This window comes from Fusarium coffeatum, assembly GCF_003316985.1.
Source record: "Fusarium coffeatum strain FIESC_28 chromosome Unknown BRIP53273_contig_50, whole genome shotgun sequence".
NCBI classification, from domain to species: domain Eukaryota; kingdom Fungi; phylum Ascomycota; class Sordariomycetes; order Hypocreales; family Nectriaceae; genus Fusarium; species Fusarium coffeatum.
In genome coordinates, this window is record NW_022157847.1 from 23,370 (window position 1) to 39,160 (window position 15,791).

The 15,791-nt window shown below is 49.0% G+C and overlaps 5 protein-coding genes across 5 annotated transcripts; 4 read left to right on the forward strand and 1 right to left on the reverse strand.

Annotated features, from left to right (window-relative positions):
* Nucleotides 1-924: 924 nt before the first annotated feature.
* On the forward strand, nucleotides 925-1,431 carry FIESC28_02290 (uncharacterized protein; the record flags this gene model as incomplete). The annotated part of the gene is made up of 1 exon (XM_031156440.1): nucleotides 925-1,431. The coding sequence occupies one exon, from the start codon at nucleotides 925-927 to the stop codon at nucleotides 1,429-1,431; it is 507 nt and encodes a 168-aa protein (XP_031019463.1).
* A 3,233-nt stretch (nucleotides 1,432-4,664) lies between these two features.
* FIESC28_02291 (uncharacterized protein) lies at nucleotides 4,665-6,478 on the forward strand (the record flags this gene model as incomplete). The annotated part of the gene is made up of 3 exons (XM_031156441.1): nucleotides 4,665-4,942; nucleotides 4,996-5,196; nucleotides 5,245-6,478. The coding sequence occupies 3 exons, from the start codon at nucleotides 4,665-4,667 to the stop codon at nucleotides 6,476-6,478; spliced, it is 1,713 nt and encodes a 570-aa protein (XP_031019464.1).
* A 130-nt stretch (nucleotides 6,479-6,608) lies between these two features.
* Nucleotides 6,609-11,278, reverse strand: FIESC28_02292 (uncharacterized protein; the record flags this gene model as incomplete). Its single annotated transcript, XM_031156442.1, has 10 exons — nucleotides 6,609-7,674; nucleotides 7,728-7,852; nucleotides 7,903-8,754; nucleotides 9,360-9,571; nucleotides 9,629-9,722; nucleotides 9,783-9,805; nucleotides 9,857-10,235; nucleotides 10,301-10,957; nucleotides 11,010-11,133; nucleotides 11,202-11,278. The coding sequence occupies 10 exons, from the start codon at nucleotides 11,276-11,278 to the stop codon at nucleotides 6,609-6,611; spliced, it is 3,609 nt and encodes a 1,202-aa protein (XP_031019465.1).
* Nucleotides 11,279-11,860: 582 nt separating this feature from the next.
* Nucleotides 11,861-13,346, forward strand: FIESC28_02293 (uncharacterized protein; the record flags this gene model as incomplete). The annotated part of the gene is made up of 3 exons (XM_031156443.1): nucleotides 11,861-12,007; nucleotides 12,051-12,370; nucleotides 12,425-13,346. 3 exons carry the CDS (start codon nucleotides 11,861-11,863, stop codon nucleotides 13,344-13,346), a joined length of 1,389 nt encoding a protein of 462 aa, XP_031019466.1.
* A 738-nt stretch (nucleotides 13,347-14,084) lies between these two features.
* On the forward strand, nucleotides 14,085-15,494 carry FIESC28_02294 (uncharacterized protein; the record flags this gene model as incomplete). Its single annotated transcript, XM_031156444.1, has 1 exon — nucleotides 14,085-15,494. One exon carries the CDS (start codon nucleotides 14,085-14,087, stop codon nucleotides 15,492-15,494), a length of 1,410 nt encoding a protein of 469 aa, XP_031019467.1.
* Nucleotides 15,495-15,791: the final 297 nt, after the last annotated feature.

Consider the following 15,791-nt stretch of genomic DNA (forward strand, 5'->3'; position numbering starts at 1 on the left):
AGCGTTTTTGAAGGTCTAAACAACGAGATGCGATACTACTCAAGTGGTCTGGACTACGCTAGAGCAAGGTTGTTGGTTGTTGGTTGTTGGTCGTTGGTCGTTCATTGTTGGTTCAACTGCATATCTACTGTGCCGTCGGTTAATAGAGTTTCTCAGCCAGTGCTACATCCTGCGTCTAGTTGATTCAGTCCTGGGATAAAGAATAGGTACGAGTTGAAAAGATATCTATTGAGTATGGAAGAGACGGAGTCCTAAGGACTATTAGTGTTTAACTGATTTTAATGTTAGATTGGTGTACAATAGCTTTCGGTAAATATATCTCTCCGGGGCTTAGATGTAAGTAAGAGTGGAAGCTACGGGCACCTGTGCTCAAGTACACAGTTGCCATCCTTGTTAAGGTATCAGATTGACATGATCTAAGTGGTGGAAGTCTGTAAACCTCACGCTAACATGTTTCTCTCTGCTCAATGCCACTTACACTTATTTTAAAGTTTAACTTCTATTTCAGGTGATGATCATCGCGTTCTTTCTTTCTTTCACCTTGGTACTCAATAACAGCATGTCAGTTATCTGCAGTGTTAGGCCGGAACCTGACTCGCCCGACTAACGTGGCATTCGTCACGTTCTAGACTCTGTGCCAAGTCTGTGACCCACCCGACAGGGGACATAGATCAAATCGGCACTCTCCCCTACAGTTCAAGGGTCAACCAACAAGATAAACTCTTTACCCAATCATAGGCAAATATACCTAGACTTATTTACATTTAGGATAAATGTGTGATCCCGAGACATCTGCAGTTTTCTTATAGACCCAGTGCCTGCACCCCGACTTCTGGATCTGCACTGCGCTTCCCTACTGTCGATTCCTTGCCCGCTCTGCTCAATAACCCTCCTTGGGTATCAACAGCTGCCTCACAAGCCAAGATGCATTCAGCTCTTCTACTTTCTACTCTCAGCTGCGCCTTCTTTAACGCCATCCACGCTTTCGAGTTCACTGGCCCTGATTCATCCAAGAAGATTGACCTTACTCAACCCATCAACATCACGTGGGATGCCACCAAAGGCTCCCTAAGCGAGCCAGAGGCCCGTAAATTTGACCTCTGGTTCCATGCGCTTGGCAACGTGGACAGCAGCACGTTTGGCTGGGAACTTGTCAGCGACCTATCTTTCTCATCGGGCTCCTATGAATGGGATCCTGCAGCTATCGTTAAGGAAATCAAGGATAAGGGCAACTCGCTCTCGCCCGATGCGGTGCATACCTTTGAAGCTAGGATCCTAGACAGGAGTGGAAATAAACTATCAACAGTCGACAGTGACAAGTACGCCGCCGAGGGTTTTGATTTTATTAAGGACAGCGGTAGCACGGGACTGCCAAGGAGCTTTTATACAGTGACGACAGCTCTCACCATCACCGGTTTAGCGCTCCTTTGATAGGAACTTAGTGGAGTAGCGGAGAATAGTTGCACAAAACAATCGAATTTGTAACTATGGCGTGGACTGCGCACCGATGTCAAAGAGATCTACTGCCTATTTCTGCCTCCACGGCAGTTTTCAGGTCAGTCTAGCTAGTCAAAGATGCCGAAGAGGATTTTTAAGCTTGATCTCTGCTCGTCCAAAGAAGAGAGCCACTAGTCGGCGATAACAAAGACTACCCAGTGGCTGTATCAATATAATCGCGAGGAGAATTCTGGTAGTATTTCCCAACTCTAGAAGTGAAGCTGCACTTGAAGGTCACGCATTTATGTCTCGTATTGTGCTGTGTTAATGTTCTGGGGCACCGGAAGTACACGAGGCAGTAGCTAGCTTGTGCGACATATTGGGTTGTTCTGAACCCTGTGACTGTAGGTACTCCACAACAGCGGCTATCTAACCGCGGGGCAATATAACGCAAGGCTGAATGCGATGATCCACCGGAAACTTGGAGTCAGAGGATAAGCCCTTTACTTCTGCGCCATGGAACATGCCTGCGAAATGGCTTCGAACGCACTAAGGCGCTACCTGATTTCAGACAGACTAGTTGAGAGTTCTGCCATTTCGATATTGCCATAAAATCAACCAGCTCATCATGATACAGCTCAGGGAAGATATCTTCTGCATATAGTTTCCAATCCTTATCAGCAGTACGCTGGAAAAAACTTGACATATTCCCAGTACTCTGGAAACCATCCGCTATCTTCCCAGTCAACTAGTCCCTGGATCTTCCCGTCTTGGACTAATATGTTTCTAGGCGTAAGATCGCAGTGAGACAAGACAACCCGATGATTAGTTTGTAGTCGCTGATAAAATGTTTCCCGCACTAGAGGGGGAGTATGTTCGTAAAGACCCGATAACAAAAAGTCGTTGAAGGCTCCTTCATCGCGACACGCTGGGGAATGGTATGTAGAGTATAACCTCGTATCCCGGATTTCAGTACCATCACAGGCTCCAATGAGATGAGCAGGAGGAGCCACGGATCTCATTTTCCCGATCAGCTCCCGAACTTACCGGGCAATATCCCGTTTCTGCTCAACTGACATGTCGGGCCACACTGTATCGAGCGGCTATCCTTTGATGTAGTCCATGCGTATACAGCCCTGACCGTCGGAAGTAGAATACGCGTCGTGAACGAGTGGAGCTGGGATTCCAGCATGAGCAGCGACTTTCAGCGCCTCTGCTTCTCCCAGTGCTATGCGTTTTCCAGATTTGACGACGGTTTCATCGGTATGTAAGACAACTCTACGATTGAACATTTTGTGTAAAACCACAGCGCCTAACCAATCAGCTAAGCGGAAGGACTTACCCAGTAACACTGCGCGAACTGACCTGGCTCAATCTCGTCATCGGATTCAGATTCATCAGAAGATCGCTAGCCGCTTAGCATTTCTCATTTCTTTTAATCTGACGTTGTAAAGAGATTCACCAGGTTGTTTGCCACGGGAGCGCGACACGGTATAGGCTGCCGATGTCGAGACTTGCGAATCCTCCATTGCCCAGGCGATTTTTGTATGGCATAAATACAGAAATGGCAGAGGTACTTAATCGGTTCGTTATCAGCGACCCCGCTATTTGATACGCGTGCTGACCAAAACCATGTTAGATCAGCAGCCGCAGGACCCGAACCTCCGTTATTGCAATAGTATTCTTGTATCGGGAGAAAGGGAAGAGATAAATGCCCCTTGATAGACAAGAATAGAACCCGCAATCAATAACACGCTGAAATCTACAGGGATGGGAACATCCTATCGTCTGAGAGTAATTGTCAACTTGTCATGCTGCGCTGTAGGACCCGTTTTGCCTTTACAGGGTAGCGACCAACTAAACCAGAAGTCACTGCAAGGGTTTTAAAATAGGCTAGTGGGATAGTGACTGCGCCGCAGAGTGTAATGCACTCTATGCCTCAGCTTGAATAACTTAATTTCTATCCTTAGGGTTTGCCTTCCATTTCAAAACAAAGAACAAAAAAAAAATTTCTTGAAAGAAAACCTCTCGCGATGTTGTGCTTGCCAAAGTAAGAATGAAGATCATGCTCGATCGACATAAATTAGCATTGAGATTCCCGAACGCTCCGCACGGGGCCAGTAGATCACGACCAAGGCAAAAGAACTTTCCCAGGATCTTAAAAAGAACACAACCTCGATGCGGAAAGTCGATTGACCCATGACTCCATGCATACCCACTAGACCCATTTGGTAGTGCAAATCCGCTAGAGACGGGCTGCCAAGACGATCCAAGGATTATTTCCGGCAGGTGATTCGCAGCTACTACAGACCCCCAGCGCCTTTGATTCGCCGTCGAGGAGGCTCTGCAAGGCACGTTTCAAGGGGCCAAGGGGTTTGCATGGCAGTGGGGAAGTTCGTGCAAGACCGTTAAGATAATGGACGAGCTAGAACATGTTATTTTGAGTGGCGTCGGCGCTTTTCCCAAGCAAAGACTGATTAATGGTGGCGGCGAGCGTTAGTGGTCAGATTTTATTTCGGGGTGGCGCTGCGTTCGGAACATTTACCGTCCAAGGATGTCGCCATTGTCAGAAATTGTCTGCAGCAAACTTGTCGCCTTGCAGATGTCAGCGAAGCAGAGGCCACCTGATGGAGAACGCTCAGATCGCGACTGTGGATGTTTTGCTTTGACTTTTTAGAGCCCCGAAACCTGACTCGTGAAATGTCCATCTTTGATCAATGAGCCTCCGCTCTTATTCGTCTAGACCGAATCTGTGAGACACTGGATTCTTTGTGCGGCACGTGTGGCTTATTACCCGCAGATCATGGCCTTTAGCTGAACGTTAGTCAGCTCGGGTTCTCGTCCGCCAAGACAGTCTGGTGCCATCAGCTGCAGGGGTATGAAGGTCTCTTACTTCTTTTATATCTAATCTCCGACGATCGAGCTATCTTTACCTCGGATGCGGATATACGCCTCTAGACCCTTACTATAGATCCCTCTGGGGGATCTGCCAAGAAAAGAATGCACGTTGGAGAGAGCATTGAATTCTCTCAGATAACAGCTGCGGTCCATGCTTGCTAGTGCCGCGGTGAGTCTTAAAGGGCTTAGAGCCGGTGTAGTTGACTAGATATGGATCAAAAAGGGGAACGGGGCATGCAGCATCAAATTCCATGCATAAATACCATAATTGTCCCCCTCCTGCCACACCACTTCTGCTTATTCCGTCCAGCCAAGCCCAACTGCCCAATATGAAGTCAATTCTCTCCTTGGCGCTTCTGCCTCTAGCACTCTTTACCGGTGGCTCCAGCGCTCACCTCCATGGTCCTCACCTCCATGCTCGCAATGATTGTCGCTGCCTACCCAGCGATGACTGCTGGCCGTCCGATAAAGTGTGGGCCAAGTTCAATAGCACCGTCAATGGCGCTCTTATTGCAACCGTGCCACTTGGCTCGCCCTGCCACGAGCCTAACTACGACGAGGAGGCTTGCGCCGCTGTGAAGGCTGATTGGAAGTGGCCCATGACACAGTACGCCAGAACCCTTCTAGCCAAAAAAGACCTTCGATACTAACGATTTATAGCATCGAGACTTCATCCTCGGTTATGCAGAACTGGTTTGCCAACCAGTCTTGCGATCCGTTTGTGACAAAGTCAAAGCCTTGTACTCTTGGCAACTATGTCAGCTACGCTGTCAAGGTGTCTGATGCCCGCGATGTTGCTACCGCTATCAAGTTCGCCAAGGCATACAACATCCGACTAGTCGTCCGAAACACAGCCCATGAGTATGTTTTTCCAAGCCCAAGTTGATAATCCTTACTGACTTTCTTTAGCTACTTTGGCCGTTCTACTGGTGCTGGTGGTCTCGCGATCTGGACCCATCACATGAAGAAGCAGGAAGTCATTCAACAATGGTCTGACAAGCTGTATACTGGCCCTGCTCTTAAGCTTGGTGCTGGTGTTCAAGGTTATGATTCTGTTGAATTTGCCGGTGCCAATGGCCTTACTAGTGTGCCAGGCGAGTGCCCTACTGTTGGTCTTGCTGGTTTCACTCTTGGTGGTGGCCACTCTCCTCTGAGTACTAGCTTCGGCATGGGCGCTGATAATGCCCTTGAGTACGAAGTTGTCACTGCTGATGGCCAAATTATTACTGCCACTGCTACTAACAAACACAAAGATCTTTATTGGGCAATGAGCGGTGGTGGCGGTGCTAGCTTTGGTGTAGTGACATCTATGACGGTTCGCGCCCATAAGACCACCACCATTGGCGGCGCAAAGCTTACGCTCGTCGCTGGCGCAGACAAGGATGCGTACTACGCCGCTGTCAACAGATTCCACGAGCTTCTGCCAGGTATGATTGGCAACGATTCCACCGTTACCTATATTCTCACCGGAGCCTATTTCGCCATCACACCCGTTACTATTGCGAACTCCACTGGTGACTTCGTGCGTGATACCATCCTCGCTCCCTTTACCGACTACCTCACGAAGGCTGGCCTTACATTCACTGCCTCCTACTCTACCCTGAGCTTCCGCGACCACTATGCGCTCTACAATGGCCCTCTGCCCGGTGGTTCTCTTCAAGCTGCTCAATTCCAGTGGGGTGGCCGTCTCATCCCCAACTCAGTAGTTGCCGGTGCCGACTTCAACAAGCTTACTCGAAAGTTTGCCTCCACTGGACTTGTTCTTGCTGGTAGCGCTGGCAAGTTCGAGAGCTTGCCTGGTGTTTCCAACGCTGTTCCCTCTGTGTGGCGTAAGGCTATGATCTCACTACAGTTTGGATCTCTTTGGGATGCTACCCGTTGGGATGATATGGCTGCCGACCAGAAGAAGATGACTGAGGTGTATATGCCCCAGCTGAAGGATGTTACCCCTGGAAGCGGTACATATATGAACGAGGCTGATTTCAATGAGCCTGAGTGGAAGGAGGTATTTTATGGTGAAAACTGGAACCGCCTGGTGGATATCAAGAGGAAGTACGATCCCCATTCCTTCTTTTACAACTACAAGGGTGTTGGAAGCGAGGCTTGGACCGTGGAGAAGAACGGCCGTATGTGCAGAGCTTAGATTCCACTGTAAACATATAATATAGGGACTTGTACTATACAAATTTATTAATACTAATAAGAGTAAATTAATCTGGTTTTTAAATCCAATGTACAGTTAAGTGAGCATTGTAAAGCTATAACAGAGCCACCTACTCTGCCCAATCCATTGGCTGGAATGTATTTATCGTGTCAAAGATGCTATCGTGCATCCAAGTTTCGAGATCAATCTGATGATCCCCAAGTATCGACTCGAAACTGTTCCATACCTCCGGATGACTAGCCTCGCCCGACAACAATCCCGGCTGAAACCCGTCCTGTGACGAAGGCAAATTATTTTCAGGCCTCATCAAACCCGCACTTGGTTCGCCGTCACATTCTATCGTAGCAGCGACAAGGCGGTCAAATGCTTTGCGAGCCTGCACTGCTCTCGGCCATCGTTCGGAAATGATATACAACATTGTGCTGCAAGCTCGTACGCTACTGCTGAACTTGGGACTAAAGATTGATGAGTCTAGGCAGAAACAGTACACCATGACCAAGCCAGCGACAAAGTTGGCGTGTAATGAGAGCAAAGAGAAGGAGATGTACGTCTGTTGGTCATGAAGGCGTTTCGACAGGATGCAAATCTGTCCGGCGGAGTGGACGATCTCGTGAAAAGTCGGGCCCTGTGGGGTTAAGGTGGGTAAGAAGGGCAGGTTCAGAAGTATGATCGCTTTATGGTATTGGATCATATGGTAATCCGTCGTGAGGTACGGATGCGGCTTGTCCTCTGGACCAGTTTGGGGTATAGCAGTCTTCCACTCTTCCAGAGCATCCCGAAGACGAGCTACCTTATGCGGCTTGATTGTAGAGACATCTTTGTCCACGCGACATACAGTATGTGAGATCTTGGAGTCTATCTGTTGTAGCCGGAAGATGTGAATGGCCGGCGTGAGTGTAGTTATCCGTGAAGGGCACTCATTTGACTTAGCAATGGCCGCGAGGATGGCTTCGTCAGTATCTAGTTCGTCGTCGATATTGGCTGGAAGTGGGATATCAATATCTCTGTCAGAAATGGAGTGAGGTCTACCCATTGTGCGGGCGACGGATCTTTCCAACATATATGACGTCCAGAATATTCGTTTTCGCCGTTCATCGAGGCTCGGAGAGAGACTGCTAGTTTTTCGGTGAAGGCCATGGTCGATGCAATTTCGCATTGTTGTTTCTATCATCCACCTGACGATTGTTAGGTTGCTCCGTTGTACTTCAATTGTGTGTCAATCGCTCACCACACGCTGGGCCCAGCTGGTGACCTTAATTGGTATATCGTGAGAAGAAGCATTGTTTCCAAGCTCTCGAGACTACCTGTTGCGAAGATAAAGTCCGCATCTGCTAGTGCGCAGGCATAGTGTCGCTAGTTTCGCGAGTCAGACTTGCAGAATTGTTTTGAGACTGAACTCTTACCGTAGGGGATGAGTGATCATCGTCATTGCTTAGCTGCAAGTATCGTGCTCCTATGGCATATACTAGTTGCAACGTCGCGTAGTCGCACTTCGTCCGCAATGCGTCTGAACGCGTGGCCTTATGCGCAGGGGTGAGCTCATGTCTACCCTCGTGGAGCGACTGGACCCTTTTTCGAGCTAGAAATGGATGTTTCGGGTGTACTCTTGCATAGTACGCTCCAATAAGCTTATCGCCGACTTCTTTGGTGGGTAAGTCTGAGCCGCCAAAGAATACATCGGTCTCGGCCTGCTGACCGCCATTCAAGCGTATAGCTGCTGAAGAGCATGTCGCGGCATCTACTTCGCGTACAGCTACTACTCGATCGCCTTGGTGTGCATCCACTGAGGGCAATGCCGATCGCAGGAGCCTCGTGAGAGGATACCCGCTTGAGGTCCCCAAGAAGGAATCTGGCGATGGGGCAACAATCCCAGCGCTGGCTTCCAGGTCCGAAGCGGCAGTCTCCCTTGAACTTGTTTGCTCATTCATGTTGGGCACCATCGGCAATGTCTGCTGTTGCTGCAAAAAAGAACTGCTTGTCGGAGTGACGACATTTTGTCGCGACAAGGCCAACTCTTGTTGTAATTTTGAGACCTGACGCTCGAGAGACTTCACATACTCTGCTGGCAGCGCTTGCTTTGCTCCATACGAGCACTTCTGTCCCGCGTCATGGCAATTCGAGCACGCCGGATATACATTATCGCAGCGCTGCTTGCGGCTCTTGCACCGAAGACAAGCTACGAGACCTCGAGGATGACGACGAGTAGGTCTCTCACTTGTCGAGACAGTCTGTGTATCGGACATGGCGGCGCACTCCTGTGGGGTGCATTACCGTTGTGAAGGAGGTTGAGTGAATTCCCCACCTCCAGTGAGGCGTGACGCTGTAAATTTGCGCTAAATAAGTGCTTACTTAAGCTCGCTCGGGTGCGAAACATACCTGTTAAAATTCAACCTACTATTACGCTAAAGCATTCTGAAATTGATTGAAATTGCAGTTGCTGGCATCTAAGGACTGGAGAGCTTCTGTATACTTGGCGATATCGGCATTTCGAGTCAGATGTCGTGGTGACTTGCGTGAGCTCGACAGTGCTTGGGCGGCTTACGACAGGCAAGTTTAACATCAATTTCATGGAACTTGAAACCCTGTGGGTATTTTCATAACTCTTCTCTATAAACGTTACGTAGTATTCATATACACTGACTGTAGAGCTTATGGTGTGTAGATTGTATAGATTGAGCTAAATGAAATTCTTATTGCCATTCTGTTGCAAAATGTGCAAAGCCTTGTTCTTTTTCATCATCGTTCTCAATAGCAAACACCTCTCCTTCTGCCGCTCTCCATTCTCCCTAATTAATCGGCCTCCCAAGCAGTTCTCTACTGTTCTCATGCATAGAGCGTAGTGACAGGCCTACCAACTGACCTGACCGATGTTTTGAAGTGTCGGTATGCTCTTCTCGATCTCTACGACTTGTTTTTTCCCTCCCTTCTCCTTATCACCAATGCTTCTACCATCAATTGCTCGCCTGCGTCTGGCAATAGAGACGGTTTCGAAGATGTTGCTACTGTCAGTGAAAATAGCGTCAACCTCCTCCAGGTGCAGGCCGCTGGTCTCGGGGAAAAAGAAGTACACGCCTGAGTAAGTAGTCAGAAATCGATCGTTTGATATAGGGGACAATGCGTTACACTTACATGGGAAAGTGAGGCAAATATTAATGGCGGCGTAGATAATGTAATACTTGTACTTGAGGGTAGCTAGCCCAATCGGAGTAATCTCAGCAACAACCTGTGACGCACATGTTAGGTCTTAACTCATCATAAAGGGATTGAAAGGACTCAAGCTTACAAAGTTAAAGAGCCAGGCGGTGGCTAATCTAAGTTAGCGCAGTTTCCCGTTAAGTTACGCATGAATAAACATACCAGTGGACATTGCCGTGATGGGTACGCGATGACTGAGAGGCGAAATCTCAGCAGCGTACAGAAACGTGAGCCCAAGAAACCCAGTAGGGAAGAAAAGTGAGAAGAGGAAGATAAATGCCGCCGCGACTGCCACCGATGCCGTGCTGGACGGCTGCGATGACCCACCCGCGACAACTGCCATACAGACACCCATGCCTAGAGAAGAGACCATCATCAACTTGCGACGTCCGAACCGATCCACAGTCAGGACACCGATGGGTGAACATATGGTCTGCCAGGTGAAGACTGAAGCAGCGATGATCTTTGCTGCCCGTGGTGTCTGACCCAGGTAGTCCTCGAAGATCTTGGCTTGATAGAAGGCCAGGGCGTTGATGCCACTCTAGGTTGAGTCAGTCAGATACTATAGCGAGGCCACAAGCTCTCTGAATTCTCGAGGTATCATACCATCTGCTGAAAGCATTGTGCTGCGCAAGCGAGGCACATACGGTGGAACAGGCGGAGCGGGCCGTTGGTGAAGATGTCTTTGACCTTGGCCTCTCCTGCAAGGGCCAAAGATGTCTCGATTTCCTGGATTGCTTCGTGAACCTCAACTGAATCGGTATCGGTGTTAGTCAAGTCAGCCAGCACCTGTCTTGCAGGATCGACCCGACCCTTCTTGGTCAGCCACCGAGGTGATTCCGGGAGTAGCGGCGTAGTAAGCATAATGATAATCGAGAACACACCCGATAGGGCCATGGGAAACCGAAAAGTTACAGAGCCGTGATGGAAAGACATGCCGAGATTAGTCCAACCTCCGATAGCTAAGCCGAGCGAGATGAACAAGCCTTCAAGCATCACCGCCGCACCCCGATGAGCAGCGCCAGAGCACTCAGCCTGCCAGTTGGGGGCCGTGGCCGTAATGTGACCGAAGCCGTATCCAGAAACTAGCCGACCAACGATGAGCTGCGGGAGTGAGTAGGAAGAGGCCTGGAGAGCTGCCCCAATTGTGTTGATGAAAGCGCCAAAGATGATCGTTTTCTTCCTGCCGAGTTTGTCACCAAGCCAGATGCAACTGAGGCAGCCGAAGAGACAGCCCAGAGTGTACATAGCCACGACCGTACCCTTTTCGGAATTTCGGTTAGTAAATGTTCATGAATGTTATGGTAGAGCATACCTGAAGTGTAGAGTTGTGGTTCCTTGTCTCTCCTTTTGTATGTACAGTGTCAAGGGCCGGAAAGGTTTCTACCCAAGATGGAAGACTAAGAAACCCCCCAGCAATGGAGTTGTTATAACCGAATCTGTCAAAACGCATTAGCTATTATCAACCTGGTGTAAAGTTGCTTGCATATTCAGAAGCCAGACTTACAGAAGGTAGCATGGCAGAATGACTGCCCAGATCTGGGCCATCTGAAGTTTCCTTCCTCGAAAACCAAAGAAACCCATCTTGACGATGCGTTACCGACTGTTCTTTCCGATAATATGAGTTTAAGATAAGATTCCAAAGTAGGTAACGGACAGATCCTGCCGTGGCTATCACCAAAGTGTAAGCAAATAAGAAGTTCCGCTGGACGGGAATGATAAATCTTGTAGAGATATAATAAGCGCCAGTCACCAATGATCAATACTTCATAAAGAGATGAGGGTCAGAAGCCAAGAATCTGGGGAAATCAGTTGCCTTTTATCTGGAACAAATATCTCGAGTAACCTCTCGCAGATCCATTGGGACAGCTTCAGCTTGAGCGCCTTTGCAGGGTTCAGTGTGTTGATGCGTAGCACTAGCGGCGGTCGATTGTGTTAGTCAGTCGGGCCAACCGAAGCACGGTGTGCCGAGACTACCGCACCCGAAAAGTCGGATGAACCGACGGATGAGCCGAGATTTTCGGAACAGCCAATGAGCCACCTTATTAAGTAGAGATGAGCATTAAAAGTTTCAGGCTCGTCCAATTCTATCGAGAACCATTCCTACGATCTATATCGACTTTATCTTGAATACACTGCGAAACCTTCAGTATTGCTGTCGCTACAATGGCTACACGACGTCTTGCCACCTGGTCATACAACCTCCAATACTCAGATCTTCCGGAAGATGTGGTCCGCGCCGCTGTTCGAAGCTTCTACAATTGGGCTGGCTGCGCCATATCAGGAAGTAGGCATGAAGCCACAAAGATTGCCGTAAGTCCAAAGCCTATTGAACGAAGCTACATAGCTAACGCAGGTCTTTCGACAGTATCAAACACTTTCTCCATTGTTCGGCGCACCTGCTGCCTCTCTCCTCGGAGATCCGGGAGCTGCAAGAATAGATGCTCAACATGCGGCGTTGATCAATGGCATAGCATCACATGTCCATGACTATGACGACACCCACCTCGACACTATCATTCATCCAACAGGGCCAGTTGCGAGCGCTCTTCTTGCTGTAGCCGAGTGGAAAGGAGGTGTCTCGGGAAAACAGTTCATCACCGCTCTCGTGGCGGGTATAGAAGCCGAATGCAAGGCTGGACTTGCTATTTGGCCGCAACACTACGACGTGGGCTGGTAAGTATACAAACTTCCATCATCCGTTTCTTCCACGACCTTATAATTCTCAAGGCATATCACCTCTACCGTCGGATCGATTGGAGCGACAGTTGCAGTCTCAAAGATTCTGGGTTTGTCTCCAGCAAAGACTATCCATGCAATTGGTCTCGCAGTAACCCAAGTCACCGGACTTCGAGAGATGTTTGGCTCCCACTGCAAGTCCTTCCATCCCGGTCGTGCTGCTCAAAACGGTCTGCTGGCTGCTGTCATGGCCGAAGGAGGCTATACTAGCAGTGAAGGCGCACTGGAAGCGAAACGTGGATGGGCTGCTGTTGTCGGCAACAATAAGCCAGACGTGCTCCAGAGTCTCGATCATTGGCTCAGTACTGAAAATGAAGATGGCTTAGCTGGTCAGTGTACAGGTCGCTGGGAAATTCTGCGGAACAGCTTCAAGCCTTTCCCGTGCGGGATTGTCATCCACCCTGTTATCGACGCTTGCATACAACTACACGCGGCACTGATCAGAGATGGACATTCATCGGAGCAGATTAAATCTATCACGGTCGAAGTCCATCCTCTTGTCTTGGAACTCACTGGCAAGAAGAGTCCAAAGGACGGCCTGGAAGCTAAGTTCAGCGTCTACCATAGTGGCGCATGCGGCCTCATCCTCGGTAGAGTCACACAGTCAGAGTATGAAGACAACGTTGTACTCGATCCCGCCATCATAGCCATTCGCGATCGCATCAGCGCAAAGATCGACACCAGCATTGCACCTGACTCAGCAAAGGTCAGTGTCGTGCTTCGAAGCGGGGATGTCTTGACGAAATACGTAGAGCACGCCGTTGGTAGTCGTGCAAACCCTCTGAGCGATATAAAACTAAAGAAGAAGTTCATCGATGGATGCAGGATTGTTGGAATACCCGACGCGGAAGCAGCGAGCGAACGTTATTTGGGACTAGAGACACTGGACGACATGCGGCAGCTTATGGAGTAAGCGTGACTGTCTATACAGAAGTGGCTAGGAGTTCCGTTTCGATTGTATGTTATCTCAAATTTGAAGGAGCCGCTATCGCATATTATATTTGCTGGAAATATATAGGATCAGCATCTACACACTAAGAGCATATCAATAACAGCATCGGTGTCATAGCCCCGCCACTCTGAAGAAGGTTTTCGGGACTTTTGAATCATGACGCTGTGATGGTAGGAGACTCGGAATGGACTACCGGGACAGTCTTCGACTTCAAATTTACCACCCTTTGGAGACACAGACATGTTACCTCATTTGTGTTCCCGAATGTGAGACGCAACATACGCGTCATGCCATACAGACAGTATCGCCGCTGACCATCAGCCGCTTCTTGATAAGTTTCTCTTCGTCACTAAGAGGCGGAGGTCGAGCGGTAACGTTGGAGATAATCTGGGGCAGAGCTCTACAACCGCAAATGACCATCCTAGCGCGAGGAGGTAACCTTAAAAGTCAGCTACAATCACTTTACAAGTCAGGTGGCATGGTGACGGTTTATGATTCCGGGGCTACGGTTTCCCATCCAACTCTGGTAGCGCATCCGATTGTTTGTCACTGTGCCGTGCTGAAGTCCCGTCACTGTGGAAGAAATACTTAAACTGATGTTGTTCCATCTTTTTATGTAAAGAGGCATTTGGAAAAATAGTGTAAGCTAAATTACCTTGTGCGCAACTTGTTTCAATTGTTGCCTCCCACATATACAAGATGAAGGAGAAAGACCATCCAATCAAGCCCAGTCCTGTATTTTCATTCCCTGTCGATTCCCGTCGGATCGACCCCACCAAGCCGTGTACCAATAGTTTGAAACCCGATGGCTCCAACAATAATAATGATCGAGTGGACATTGGACCAACTCCGCTGGCTTTCAGTGAGTGGAAGCGCCTGGGCCTACAGCCGCCTCACCTACCAACCATGCGTGCATATCGCCTGCAGCGCCTTTGCGATCAATTAACTACTGGAAACCTCGGTGGTATCCTCTTATTCGACCCACTGAACATTCGGTACGCCACTGACACTACCAACATGCAACTGTGGACCGCTCACAATCCCGCTCGGGCATGCTTTGTCTCGGCGAACGGCTACTTAGTGCTGTGGGACTTCCATGAATGCGATCATCTTTCAGCTCATCTGCCTCTGATAAGTGAGTTACGCTCTGGCGCCTCATTCTTTTATTTTGAAACAGGCGATCGTACCGATGAACATGCTGCGACCTTTGCTACGCAAGTCGACAAAGTACTCCGAAAGCATGCTGGGGATAACCGCCGACTAGCCGTTGACCGCATCGAGGTTGCTGGGCTACGTGCGCTTGAGAAATTAGGAGTGGAAGTCTCCAGTGGACAGGCTGTCACTGAACACGCGCGGATGATCAAGGGGCCCGACGAGATACTAGCTATGCGCTGTGCAATTGCTTCTTGTGAGGCTGCAATTAGCGAAATGCGTCAGGTTATACGCGCCGGCGCCACTGAAAATGATGTCTGGGCTGCTTTGCACGCTGGCAATATTCGACGTGGTGGCGAATGGATCGAAACTCGTCTTCTTAGTTCTGGACCACGCACCAATCCTTGGTACCAAGAATGTGGTCCGCGCGTACTTCAGGACGGAGACTTGGTGGCTCTCGACACTGACCTCGTTGGCGTATACGGTATGTGCGTCGATATATCCCGTACCTGGATTTGCGGGGACCGCGAGCCTACGGCAGAACAGAAACGTCTGTATCGTATTGCTTATGAGCATATCACCACGAATGCGAAGATGGTCAAACCCGGTGTCAAATTTACGGAGCTGACACGCAATGGCCATCGCCTGCCTGAGAGTTGTCGCGCTCAGAGATATAGTGTGATGTTCCATGGTGTTGGCTTGTGCGACGAGTATCCGTGTATCCGTTACCCTGAAGACTTGGACTCATACGGCTACGAAGGAGAATTACAAGCAGGAATGGTGTTGTGTGTTGAGGCCTATGTTGGTGAAGTCGGCGGTAAGGACGGCATCAAATTGGAAAACCAGCTACTTGTAACTGATACAGGCTGTGAATTATTGAGTTATTATCCATTCGAGGAGAAGTTTCTGCATGACCGATCACGAGTACCCAGTGAAACACTTCCTAGTCAAATTTAAATAGTCCCATTAATATATATATTACAGCTGAAGCTATAGCACTTGTTAAGTTATATGCGGCGTTTTGTTCCAACGATAAGTAGATTCATGTACAGTTAGATGTTGTATAGAGAGGCTGTAGGGTAATGGGACCCACGTAATAATCCCCACCATTTGATGAGCCCTGTTTATTTGGATCGTCATGAATACCTTCCGCAACTGGAACAGGCTTGGAGAGCTGAAATCTAGCGCCAGATTCAAGGCCAATAGCCATGCAGAAAGAACGCCAAAGTGAAATTAGTTGAACAACGGCGCTGA